Source organism: Nelumbo lutea, chromosome 3 (genome assembly GCF_056320005.1).
Source record: "Nelumbo lutea isolate HS-2025 chromosome 3, American lotus-T2T, whole genome shotgun sequence".
Taxonomy (NCBI): Eukaryota; Viridiplantae; Streptophyta; class Magnoliopsida; order Proteales; family Nelumbonaceae; genus Nelumbo; species Nelumbo lutea.
In genome coordinates, this window is record NC_142686.1 from 7,929,902 (window position 1) to 7,943,537 (window position 13,636).

The 13,636-nt window shown below is 37.1% G+C and overlaps 1 protein-coding gene across 1 annotated transcript; it reads right to left on the bottom strand.

Annotated features, from left to right (window-relative positions):
- Window positions 1-5,511: 5,511 nt before the first annotated feature.
- On the bottom strand, window positions 5,512-13,108 carry LOC148862710 (RNA-binding (RRM/RBD/RNP motifs) family protein). The gene is made up of 6 exons (XM_088977282.1): window positions 12,787-13,108; window positions 12,114-12,154; window positions 11,820-11,983; window positions 11,644-11,743; window positions 6,828-6,997; window positions 5,512-6,436 (listed from the first exon to the last, which is right to left on the bottom strand). Exons 1-6 carry the CDS (start codon window positions 12,900-12,902, stop codon window positions 5,921-5,923), a joined length of 1,107 nt encoding a protein of 368 aa, XP_088833408.1. The 5' UTR covers window positions 12,903-13,108; the 3' UTR covers window positions 5,512-5,920.
- Window positions 13,109-13,636: the final 528 nt, after the last annotated feature.

Below are 13,636 nucleotides of genomic sequence, written 5' to 3' on the forward strand. Positions count from 1 at the left end.
CAATGTGGTCAACGATGAGAGCAGCATCCACCATTCCACCTCCTCTTCCCCCGCAACAGAGAACACTGTAGAAGTGTAGAGTTCTTATCAAAACATCATTTCACCATCACAAGGCAATTAAGATATTTTTCCTGTCTTACTCTCAAGGAAAAACCCAAACCTATTTGTTGGGATTTGTGCCTTGGATTACGAGGAAATCGCGTAGTTTTCATTGGATGGTTCCCCATTTGGAAACAACACTTTTTTTTTCGTGTTTCAGTTTTCTTGTGAGAAGAGAAAGTGGTTTCTTTGCTGTTCTTTAATATAAATTTATTTAATGCATGAGAGACATCATTTAGGAATGTGAGATATATGGCTTCTTTATAATTTCCTTGATGTTTCTGGCTTTCTGCAGAGCACTCGTGTAAACATTTCCTCCCTTTCGTTCTTTCAGCATTACATATATCTTGAAGTTTGTTCTTAGAAATTTAGGTAATGGGATTGAGGAAAACTGGAAAACACTCAAACACGTATTATCATCTGGGAATTATTTCGAACAGTTGAAAGAGTAGAAGGAAAGAGTACCGTTTAACATCTCCACATTCATTTGAATTGAAACTAATTCAGAAAAGCAAAGTGATAGAGGTTAGATCAATTAAAGCACGAATGGAGCTGAGCTCAAATAATCACTCAGAGGGTGAGAAGGAAAGCATTGAATGCAGAAGTTCTTAGGCTGAGGAGTATATTTCAATTTTCAATGACATTGTAGAGTTGTAGCTGTAGGGGTAAATTTTCTCGAACCCCTATCTTTATGCAGAAAACTAAAAACGCCTCTGTGGCTACAGAAAATTCCAGCCCTCTCCCCCTATAAACCACATCCTGTCCGTGAATTTAAATCAATTTACAGTTAGGATGCATTCCCCCTATGTACTATATGGGCTGATTGGTCATTCTCCCAAAATATTATTCGGATCATCAGTCTATTATGCGTTATAATAAACAAGAGAAGAGAGCCGAGAGCCGTTGGGTTGTGACTTGTGAGGGGCACAGAAAACCGCACCAAACATTCGCAATCACAGGCAAAGAATAAGGAGAACAAAATCCAAGAAATAGGCTGCCACGCGGATGACCCGGACTGTGCCGTACTAACCGAACTAACCGGACCAAGGCGACCCGAGCACCGAGGCGCTGTCACCCTGCATGGCAGCAGAGAGCACTCAGCAGATAATAGGTGCCGCAACAACCCGGGCAATGCTGGATTTGAACATGAACACAGTTCATGTCTCAGTTCTTTTCTACTTACTGATTTTTCTTTTTATCTCTTTTGAAATACAAGAGAAGGTGGTCACTTATAAAGAACTATACTAAGACTCGGAAAAAAAAATGGTTTTCTTATTGATGCGTTTATTTCAAGTTTCAAAATGGAATAGACATGGTTTATCAGGTGAAATTTTTTTGTAATAAACGAGGTATTGACCGTGAAATATTTTAGATGAAATGATGGTAGATGTGGGAAGGAACCGTTCAACATAAAAGCATATATTTTATTCTCGCCCATAAAATTTAATTAATTATAATGGAAGTCACGAGGATAAAACATTAATGTGGTGTTTGAAATTGTATGCATTTATTGAATAAATGTTGTTTATATTAGTTTTCCCACTATGCTAATCCCTAATCATAAAGAATTGTGAAAAGATGTCTTGATTTATGTGCATGTCTATCGTTAAGGGAAGTTTCAATTTAACGCTTCTTCCAACAGGTAATGTTTAATCATGATTTTTCTGATATGGGGCCTAATGATACCTAAGTGTCATTAAACGGATTCATTATTATTTTTCTTTGTTTTATAAATAGATCAAGTACAAATGCTTAAGGAATAAATGCCCACAATTCCAAATACATACTTAAAACCACTTAGTCAAACAAGCTCTAATACCATCTTAATTCTTAATACCCTTCAACCTAAAAGTTTAAGTCGTTAGGTATGACAGCGTTCAATTTTAATGGCCCCGTATAAAGAATTGAATTTTGGATATGCACATTGGAAATTCCCACTTAGGAACCACTGCATGGTATAATGGTAAAATTTTAGGATGACAAGCTTGACAATGCAAGCTTGAATTTAAAAAAGAAAGCCCATCCCATGGTTTTTAAAACCTACCCGGTGATCGAACCGGTCAGGGGTCCGGTTACTAGGTCAAAGGTCCGACCGTTTGAATCAAATGCTTGGCCCATTTTGACAGAAATAAAAATAATTAAAAAAAATAAAAAACAGTCAAAACCATTCAAACGGTTTGAACAGTTAACCCCCCAATTTAACGGCTTGTTGATCAAAATCAACAGTTTTAGGAAAAAATCCGGTTTTTCCAGTCCAATCGTCCGGTCTAATCCAGTTTTAAAAACCATGGTCCACCCTTTCCAAGACCCAGAGAGCTTGGACGGACAACATTGGATAATAGTCTTTTACATGTTTAGGGATGAATTTTATCTCTTATCGTCTTAAAAGCCGTAGTTCAAAATATGGCAATATATCAGTCCCAATCGTACAATATGTATTGATTTCCAGGGTCACCCATGTGCTCTATTAGGACTTTTTAATGTGTTTAAATGATAATACTATTTGTATTTATTTGTACAAATGACAAATTGAAAAAAAAAAAAAAAAGAGTATTGTGCATGTATTGTATATCCCCCATTTTGATACTTTGAACCAGCTTATGGCATTCTTATTTCCGAACCAAGCTTGGAAATGTTAGTTCCTTTAGAGGAAGAGAACAAAGGTAAGATCTATATCCATTTCCAGTTCACCATTCTCAAAACCTCAGATTTTTAAATCTGTTCTCTTATAACACTATGTCCAAGGTGAGCTAGAAATTGTGAAAACAATCCTAGGCCTAGCAGTCATTAACCAAAACCCTAAACACCATAGCTTTCCGACAACGCCTAGCATCTAATTAGGGGTGTCAATTGGACTAGATTTGGTCCAATCCAATTCAGTCCAATGTGAGTCCATTATAAATGGATTAGGACCAATTCAATCCAATGAATGTTTTGGACCAATTTGGATCAGTCCAATTCAATGTCTGGACCGTTCAGTTCAATTTCATTTTGATTTAGATTGGTTTCAACCCAAACCCGGTCCATCGATACATACATTCTTATCTTATATCAATGGACCAGATATTGGCTTAATCCAATATAAATTTGATATAGATGGATCAGGTCCAATTCAATCTAATAAATATTTTAGACCGAATTGATCCAATCCAATGTCTTGTTGGTCCATCCAATCTGTCCAAAAAAACAGTCCATTGACACTCTTACATCTAACCCATTTCAGATATGCTGACTAGCCCAGGTGGTTGATACGCATACAGATAAAATACAAATGGTATATAATAAATGTTTGGTTTGAAAGAAGATGCAGGGAAAGTTAGGGAATGGGAAAACAATGAAAGGATGCATTGTATTGTGGCTTGGGAAACAAATATAAATCTCATTAACACCTCTCAATCAATTTTTTTTTTCATTTCGAAGTAAAAGTGTAAAACATAGTGGAAAGGACTAGTCATTCATGTCAATCCAGAATGAATTTGATTCTTATCAACTTCATTCAATTTTAAGGGTAAATTATTTTATTTTAAAACTCCCATCAGATTTACCCAATAACCTATGCCCCTTTGACTACCAAAATATAAAAAGTCTGTAAACAGAGAGATATAAGTAATTTACCAAAATATTCCTAACAAATAACAACGAAACATTGGTTTCTTCTGAAACTCACAAGTTATTCTCATTTATAAACAATAAATATGCAAATAACAACGAAGCATTGGTTTCTTCTGAAATTTACAAGTTATTCTCATTTATAAACACTAAATATGTTATTACTATCTCATACCTTTATTTTGTTTTCTTTTGTTATGAACCTATTTTCAATTTCTCATTCCCATCTTAATGTTGGTTGAAATATCTTGTCCCTTCAAAAAAAAATAATACAAATAAAGGGTAGTTTTGTATATAAGAAAAAACAACTGAAAAGGGTAACAACTTTTAAAGGGTTATTTTAAATGTCAAGTCAACATTAAAGATTATAAATTTGATGGCAGATTAATGAAGCCCAGATGCCAGAAAATTAAAATAAGTATCTTAACTACAAGGTAAACCCAAGGAGATACCTAAGCATTTAACTTCAAGAGGATAACTTTTTAAAACAGTGGAATTTAAATTGGGGGGACTTGGATTCAATGGTATGATTTAATGTAAGTAGTTATAGCGGGTTCGGAACATCATGATCTAAGAGACCAGAAAAAAAATAGGAAAAAATTAAAAGAGTTCCAACACAAAAGGGAAAAGCACTGTACACCAATGACCAGAGCAATTCTGATATGCACTCTGGATCTGCTGGTAGCCATGATCATGGATAAGAATCAAGAATATTTTTGTTTTCATTTGTTTTTTAATTCACCACTTTAAGAGAAGAAAAAAAATTATATTTTGAGAACATCAAAATGATGGGTATTAAAATAAAAACAAATCTCGCAGTACAGGTTTTATATGAACATGATACCACATTACTCGATGAAAAAGGTTATTCAAACCAGAGAAATTCAGCAGCATGTTTTAGGATTCAATTTTGTAAACAAAAGGAACATGCAACCCAAAACATTCTGTAATTTTGTCTAAAGAACCAAGTTTTCAGACAAGATGGCTTTAAATTGATTATGGAACTCTTGACAATAAAAGCAAATCAGCTTAGAGAAGACCAAGCTGTGCGGGTTATTTGAAATATTGAAACTCTTTCATTTTTTTTTTTTTGGCATCACCAGTAAGTTATCATGAATTCTCGGTATCTACAAAGACGGGTGAGCATTCAGTTGATTTAGTTAAACTCAAATTGAATTAATAAGATCATTAAAAGAAAAACCGAGCAAAAACAACGAAGCCAACACCCTTACAACAGATCACAGTTGGACTTGGACATTTGAAGTTCAAATCAAAGCTCTTGAAACTAGGTCCACATATTTGTATTTGTATTCCTTCGGTCCTTCCAAACTGAGCCTAGGTTTCACCTTGGACAATGTTGGGATTTTGTTAAAGCTAGAAATTTGAATAGACCCAATGCAATGTAAATTCTTCAGATCAGGGACCCAACTTGCACCACCTATTAAAACAGGCTCATCCCTTCAGTCGAATAATCGAACAGAATGTTGGGCAAATTGAAGCGTTCAGGAATTGTAAGATGAATGAACATGAAACAAGGTGCTTATAAATTAAGAGTACTTAGAAAAGTGGGAGGGTTTTTCAGAAAACAACGCCGTGTGTGCAGGCAGAGCAGAAGGAATTCTACGAAGATAATAGAGCAGTACCTTTCAGAATCATGTGGAAAGTTACTTTATTGAAAAGTGACTATGCATACACTCGTCATTAAGCATTAAGAGCCTAACTAAAAGTTGATCAAATTTAAGGTTTGCATGCTGTTATTGTTATATACTTGTATGTTAGTATCACAGACATGAAAAGAGGGGGGAAAAAGAAAACATCTCAACACTAGAATAAAACACATAAATCGCTACAGGAATAGAAACTTCTATCACTTAATTCTTAGCAACAACATAAGAAAAAAGGGTGATTGAAAAAACAAAGCGGACATAAGTAAATGCCAGCCCTCTGTTCTTGGTAAACGGAGAAAAAGGGGAAGAGGGGGAGGGGGAGGCCGAAAAAACAATAAATAAGAAATCGCTAAGGTAACGTAAACCTGCCCGCAAGTTGGATATAAACCTCCTCAGAAATCTTTAAGCCAAGGGGGGAAAGCACTGAAAGCAAGGATCAGACTATTTATCTAGCACGGTTCAGTAAAATTGAATAATGCTACAACTTGAAGATTTGTTCTTGTTTTGCTGCTGCACTGGATAACCACCGTCTTCCATGGATCTCACTACCTTGCATAAGGATGGTATCGACCACCTCCACTACCTCCATAACCACCTCTATTCCCATACAAGGGACCTCCACCACTACCTCCATATGCACCATCCAGGCCAGCATCATAACCAGCACCATAGCCACCAGCAGCACCGCCGTATCCTCCATAGCCCTCACCTGGTCCACCATAACCACCTCCTAGATCATAACCTCTACCAAAGCTTCCACCATAGCGGCTTGAGTATCCTAGAGATGGCTCTCCCCTATACGATCCTAATCCACTACCAGCATAACCTCCATACCCACCACCAAATTCACCCCCGCCGTATCCACCATATGCACCGGGTCTACCCCCATAACCCCCTCCTGACCTATAAGAGCTAGCAGCATAGCCACCACTACCACCGCCAAATCCACCATAAGCATCCCCAAATCCACCATCAAATGCCGGCCTAGGATTGTTAAAACGCTTAGCTGGTGGTGGCAGTGGATTTGAAGCTTTCTTTGGTTCAGCCTTCTTGATCTCCACCTACAACAGAAGAGAAATATATCAACGACCTAGACTGTCATTCTTTAGAAGCTGATCTTAAATGCAACAGCAAGACTGGAATTTACTGGTTTAGAAACTACCATAATCAGATCAAGATACTAAGTTATAATCAATTATATTCTTAAAACTAATATAACACAACTTCAAAACGCAACCATGATTTGTTAAAGCATGCGCTCAGTTTCCCAAGTGAACTATTCCAGTGAAGCAGACCAAAATAAAATGCATCGCTGAGATAAGAATTTTCAAACCATGTGGTAAAAAAAAAGAAGATGCTGAGAAAGAACCCACTATCTTCCTCCAAAGCAACTTTAGCAGGAACAGTGATACAACTTATCAGAATTATACTTCTAATAGGTTTTGTACTCACCTGAGCTCCAGCAAACTCTAACTTGTTGCCCTTGGCCAAGAGATCATCAACAGCTTGCTCAGTCTCAAATGTAATAAATCCAAAACCACGAGAACGGCTAGTAGCATGGTCCCGCATGATTTGATGCTCCTTGACCTCTCCAAACTTTGCAAAGAAATCTTTGAACTCATCTGCCCCATTCAAAATGAAAATAAGATTTATGCTTGGATCAGATACAAGACAGTCAACAAAACTACATAGATTGGCTAATCATTACAGCCTTTACAGGTGCCTACTGTATTTTGTCACCGGCCAGATGTCAAACCTAAACTGAGCTTGCAAACTTGTATTAGATAGATATTATATTTTATATATTTAAGCTACGACATACATATAATGCAACATTATAATCCAATTGCAGCTTTTGTTATATTGCATTATTAGGATTAAAAATTACAAAACCGTAAACCATACTTCATTTCTGGAAGAATTCCAATAATGAGCTAATATGGTCCAAAGCAAGCCTATACATAGTAAAACCTTTAACCACTTCAGCCTAAAATCCTCATTAGGCTCCTCAAAAGCCTGAAGCCCAAGCACAGGGGCTGGGCTTCGGGCCCTGAGCTGAGAAATCTTGGACTCAATCTTTATTCTTGTTAGTATAAAAGATTTTTTATTAAAAATAAAGAAAAAAAAGAGATCTTCCTTCCTCTTCTTCCTCCTCTCCTTTCTCCTAACCCCCCTCCTCTTAAGGAGGCGTAAGCCACGCCTCCTTGAGCTCAGGAGGCTTATGCCTCTTACGTTCTGAACTACGCCTCACACCTCTAGGTAGTGGACCGCCTAGCGTCACGCCTCCGTGTTTTAAAACATTTGTTGGGAAAAGGCTTGGATGATGATGATGCAAACTAAGGCACCTGTCTTCTTCATAAGGAACCGCTTCTATTGCAGTTGGAATTGCCAAATCTCTTCCCTATGTAAAATTGCAAATTAACTGAACTGGTAAGGGCATTCTAATACATAGGCCACTTCACTGTGATTCTATATACAAGAAGCACACTCTACGCACAAAAAAGATGCATGCTTCGTAAACCATAACTTGCCTCAGTCTAGGTGAGATGCAGCACATGAACATTGTTATGCTCCAGCCCCTAGACATCATGCCTCTTGCAGCCTATGGCAACACCAAGTCACCAATGTACCTAAACTTTCAAACTTGTATCAGTTATGGCCACATCATAGTTGCCTAGGTGACGCCTAAGTGATAAGAATTTTTATAAAATAAAAACTTGTATCATTCAGAATGCATGATATTTTCAATAAGTAACAGAATGTATTCATGAAAAGACACCATACTGCTAAAAAAATGTGTGCAGTAAGCAAACTAGTACAATGTCCAATTCAGATCATCAAACAATGTGTCAACACAACATAAAATGAATCAAAAGAAATCAACTTTTACATGTTATACAGCCCGGCCCTGGGCAACCCCATTCTAGGCAATCACTACCAACCCCTGCTCGTGCACCTGCTCGTGCAATGAATCAGCAAGCACATTAGAGCTCCGAGATACCTAACTGAATGAGGTATTCAGGGAGGCATTTACTGATTGAGCCTGTCTCACCAGTGACCTAAATTCCCATAGAATTTGAACATTTGTCCGCATCCAACTGATAACAGTTTGGAAGTCACATTCCACTTGCACATTTCCCAATTCCTGCATCACCAATAATTTTAGACCTTGAATCAAGGCCAAAAGTTCAGCCATTGGGTAAGTTACCATGACCAACCAAATCCAAATTGCTAAGAATTATCTTATCCCTAATAATTCCACCCACCCTGGAAGCCCCTGGATTTCCAAAATCTTGAATCATTACCCATACATATTATTCAAAAGAATAGCAATTTTCTTTATCAATAACTTAAGGGTCTGTTTGGTTCAGTCAGAATCCGAATCAGAATTGGAATGATCTATTCCCATAATCTGTTTGGTTCAGACAGGAATCAGAATGGAAATTGGAATAAGTTGAAATGGGATTTCATTCCCAAGGGGGAGAGAGAGAAGGGAATGGTCATTCCCTCAAATGGGGGAATGTCATTCCACCAGGAATGGGAATGGATTTCCAATTCAGCCCAACCAAACAGTTGGAATCAGAATAGCTCATTCCAATTCCAATTCCAGACCCCTATTACCACAAACCAAAATGGGCCCTAAATTTTACTCTCAAAACATGGCAAATCATCATATCTAAAAGATAAGCATGTCAATATTTTCAAAAATAATACCAATAAATATTTAATAGAGAAATTCCATATCAATTAGCAACTAAAGAATGTTATAATTTTGTATGACAAAATTTAAGATAGAAAGTAAAAGAGAAAAAGATCAAAAGTGAAGCTACTGTTTTATTTAGCGCGAGAGAGATAGAGAATAGAAAAAAGAAAAAAAAAAAAAAACCTCTTTATACTTTTATTCTTTCTTTCCTTTTGTCTTCCTAAAACCCTTTGATTTTTTAAATTTCAATGGTAAAACTTTAAAAAAGTATAGATAATATATAGTAAACATTATAATGCATATTGACACGCATATTAGTAAGACAATAGCAATATGAATGAAATTATAATAAGGCGTCTGCCTTGTCATTTTTGTCACTTAGACAGTCACCTTGCTGTTACAAGTAAAGATGTTTAGGCAAGGTTCCCAGCCAATGTCACCTAGACGATGCCCTGACAATGAGCCAGACCCACATTAAAAGGGAAGGTAATATACTTGGCCTCCAAATTCAGCCTCCTATCATTCTCAACTTACCTAATTCCAATCCTTCCAGCAATCTAGAGGAGGGAAAATGCACCTATAGAGAATGGCAAGTCATATAAACCATGCTGTTCCACATGGAAATTTTACATTCTTAAGATATTTGTCTATCACAAATCTAATTCAAAATTTGCATAACTTAGAATCATATTCACATCACAACACCTATAATAATTCCATTATCCTCAACTCATCAAATATCCCTTTCTAGTTTCTCCAATGGCATGTGCTAATCTAAGACAATGAAAGCTTAAATTCTTTAACCATTGAACATCAAATACATTCTATAGATTTAGGAATGCCCACTTTGCTTCATATAGGGGCATGAAGTTCCTGGTAGCAGCTCTGATTCTTCATGATCCTAGGCATGGTTGATGGAATTAAAAATGTCCTTCAGTCAAACTGTCAATCACATTTAGCAAGACTGGAATAGATAAGTACTGTAGAACAAATTTATAGCCTCCAATGCTATAGCAGCCTGCATAATTAAAAAGGGAATTATACACCCTCCACAATCTATGAATTCTTAAACTAGCAAAATCCCCCTACTGCACCCCCACCAGGAAAAGGAATAAAAGTAAACCCTTCCCAATTCCTTGTAGCCAGAACCCCTAGAGATGGCTTGATCATGATTCATGTTGACAGTTCCTGTAACTTCAGTTAGGGTGGGGGGTATGGTGGTTTTTTTCAGAGATCATCCTTCAGAGACCAACCTTGCTTTCACACCTGAATGCTGAAGTATAGCCTGTTCTCAGTATCGTGCTTGAGTCTCAAATCATAGCCTAGGGTTCACCAATTGCAATAAATAAGGGTATTTGATCGCTGCTAGTTGCAACATGCTCCACTTGCTCCATTCACTACATCTCACATGGACACTAGATAACAAAATCAACATAATCTTCTATTTCCTTTGGTGATTCTCTAGCCTTGCATCCTTAAAATTAATTCTCTAGATGTCTGGAGAGAAACCAAATGAACAGACTTGTTGGTTGGCTACCAATTCCCCTTTGGACTTTTTCTGCATCCACTACATTCCCATGAAGTGCTTCAGGTGTTATCTTTGGGAATGCACAGAAATACCCTCCACAAATATCTTGTCTTACTTTTCTAACAAGTCAAGACTCAGGAGCCTCCACTAACCCCCCCCCCACACACACACAGATGTTGAAATAGCATGAGTACGATCTTATTCGCTAAGAAAAAGTTTACTAACCATTTGATGGATTAAAAGGAGGTAACTGCAAATACTAGGGTAAGGTCAATTGATCACAAAAAGCAGATGAATACAAACAGAGAAGCTAAAAATCTATGCAGAATCTTTAAGTGAAACTAGAAGTTCAATTTAAGGAAATTAGGGATGATTTTTTTTTCTTTTTGATAAACAAGCAAAATTATGGATGATATTCAGGAAAAACTTAGTTGAGGCATCTAATAGCTACTTCAACTAGAAGGCATCAAAATTGAGATGTTTTAGAAGGCATCTCACCACTTCATCATGCTAGGCATCGCACACCAAATCATAAAGGCTTATAAGTTCATCAGAATAGCTTATTTTGTATTGCAATATTGGCCTGTATTTTGTAGGCTAGTCGGGCACAACAATGAGGTGAGAACCTCAAAAGCAACTAATTTGTCACTAACAAATTAGGTGGTACCTATCCATCAAAACAAATTAGAAAGTAACTAAATATAAGTTAGGCCTAAGATAGCCTGTGATCAGGAACCTGCTTCAACAAAAAAGCAAAGCCAATAGTGACTCGAACACAAAGGCTACAAAGAACTGAAACCAAATAGAAACTACTACTAACTGAGAAATACAAAAAAAAATAGAAAAAAGAAAGAACTTAAGAAACAAGAATAACCAAATGCCAAACCATTACAGAGCATTAAATTGTTAGTATTTTGGCCATAAAAATTATAGACAAATGGTGTTCTTGGAACTTGCTAGGCATCTGCTTAAAATGACTTTTTTATCACACCAAATTCAAGGTGATCCAATGTTCTTTTGCATCATTGGAAACCAACCTTCAGTCACTGCTGTTGGAATTCCACCTACAAATATCTTCTTTGTCTTAAAATCTTTAGATCCAATAGCTCCTTTTGGTATAGTTCGCTTAATTTCCACCTAGAAGTCAACATTTTAAGTCAATTAGTAATAGAAAGAAAATTAAACCCAAGGTTCATATCCAAAATAGACTTACTTGTTTCCCATTGATAACATGAGTGTCTTGAATGACTTTGTCAACCACAGATGGATCTGCATATGTCACAAATCCAAATCCACGGGGTTGCCCTGACCTCCTGTCCTTCATTATTACAGAGTCCGTAATTTCACCATATTTCCCGAAATGCTTCGTAAATTGAGCTGTACAGTAAATAACATACCGTGCATGAAAATAAAAGTGAGACAACAGACTGTGGTAGAAAGAAGAAGATGATGAAGTAAATGTCTGGAAAAAAGAAGAAGATGATGAAGTGAATGTCGAAGAACGAACCAGAAGTTGTCTCCTTTGCCAAACCTCCGATGAAAATCTTTCTGCAAATACGCATGAACTAGAATTGTGAATGCATATCGAACACTTGAAAGCCAAGTTCTCTAGCAAATAGTGAGTAAATATGAAGCAAAATGAAGAAAACAAAAGGTTATGGACTCCCACAAAAAACAAAATCCTTCTTGAGTACGCTGGAGTAACAAGCGGCAAGAGTCAGTTGCCTGACGGAAGAAGGAGAAAACTTCAAAAATCAGTAAGACAAAGGATTTCATTCCCTAATAAAGAGCGGTCATGAAAAAAAAATCAAGAAAAATGTTCCAAATCATATTAAACAAATTTACGAAGAAAAGAGATGGGAGAACGCAGGATTGTGGCCCCATATAAAGAGCAGATTAGAATAAGTTTCCAAAATTATAAAATAACAAACAGATAAACAGATAAATCAACTAAGATATGGGAAAAGAGGGAAATTTAAAAGAATATCATCAGCTAATTTAGGATGTGTTCGGTTTAACAGAAAATAAGAGAGAAATGTAGAACTTTCCCTCATCTTTCTTTTTCTCTCTTATCCTATCAAACAAAACATAACCTTAGGAGAAATCGAAATAGAGAACGTTTTCGGTAGAATACAGACTAACAGATGAAGAACATTTGAATGACAGATGGAGATAATTACCCTGGACTGGCTCCCTCTCCCGTATGAGGATGAGACTTCTCTTCTGCGTGCTCTGACGAAGGAACATCATTAGCTTCGACCTCTGATGGAGGAACATCATTTGCCTCCGAGTCCATGATAATCGACTCGACCGGTTGCCTTGAGCTACGCCGACGAAAAATAAGACAAGAAGGTTACAGCGTCGGCGGCGACAGCAGACACAGAGGGGAACGAGACTTTGCCTTTGGGGTTTAGATTTTAGAAGGGAGAAATGAGAATGAGCAACTGTGACTTGTTAGGACTATACGTAGCCCTAGCTAGACGAATAAATCCAGCACGAAGGGGTTTAATTTAGTACATACTTATTTATATACGTAGCCTACATAAGATGTGCTGATGAACGGCGTTGATTAGCTCCAAAAAGACCACATATTACGTGGGCCCCTCGAATCAGGTTCATCAAAGATCCCACCTTCCGATTTTCAAACCTCGTATTTTATTTTATTTTATTTTATTTTACCTACATGGGGTTGAAGTAGCATCTTCTCAGTGACTTCTCCTAGCCGTCCGATTCATATACTAAATTTTCTTCTTATCCCCCTCCCAATTGTCGAACGTGAGATCTCATGTTCCGTACGAGGAAGGTGTATGAACAGTTGAACACAAAGTAAACTCTCAGGAGTTAACGAGCTTCCACTGCCGTGGGGCCATACGGATCGAATTGGATATGGGTTTGATCCAGATTTGATTCATTGTAGTCTGATTCGAATGGAATCTTATCCATAAGATTGGCCCAACTGTTTAGTTTGTTTCTCTGCCTTTTAGGCCCCGTTTGGCATCACTCCTTAGAATCAATTATGTTTGATTATGG

Bases quoted from the DNA above. Each gene is read 5' to 3' on its own strand.
- LOC148862710 (XM_088977282.1), bottom strand. From the start codon at position 12,902: ATGGACTCGGAGGCAAATGATGTTCCTCCATCAGAGGTCGAAGCTAAT. The intron at 11,744-11,819 runs GTAAGTCTATTT...GTTGACTTCTAG, and splicing joins ATGTTATCAATGGGAAACAA to GTGGAAATTAAGCGAACTAT. The intron at 6,998-11,643 runs GTTGGTTTCCAA...TGAATGGGGCAG, and splicing joins TCCAACAGCAGTGACTGAAG to ATGAGTTCAAAGATTTCTTT.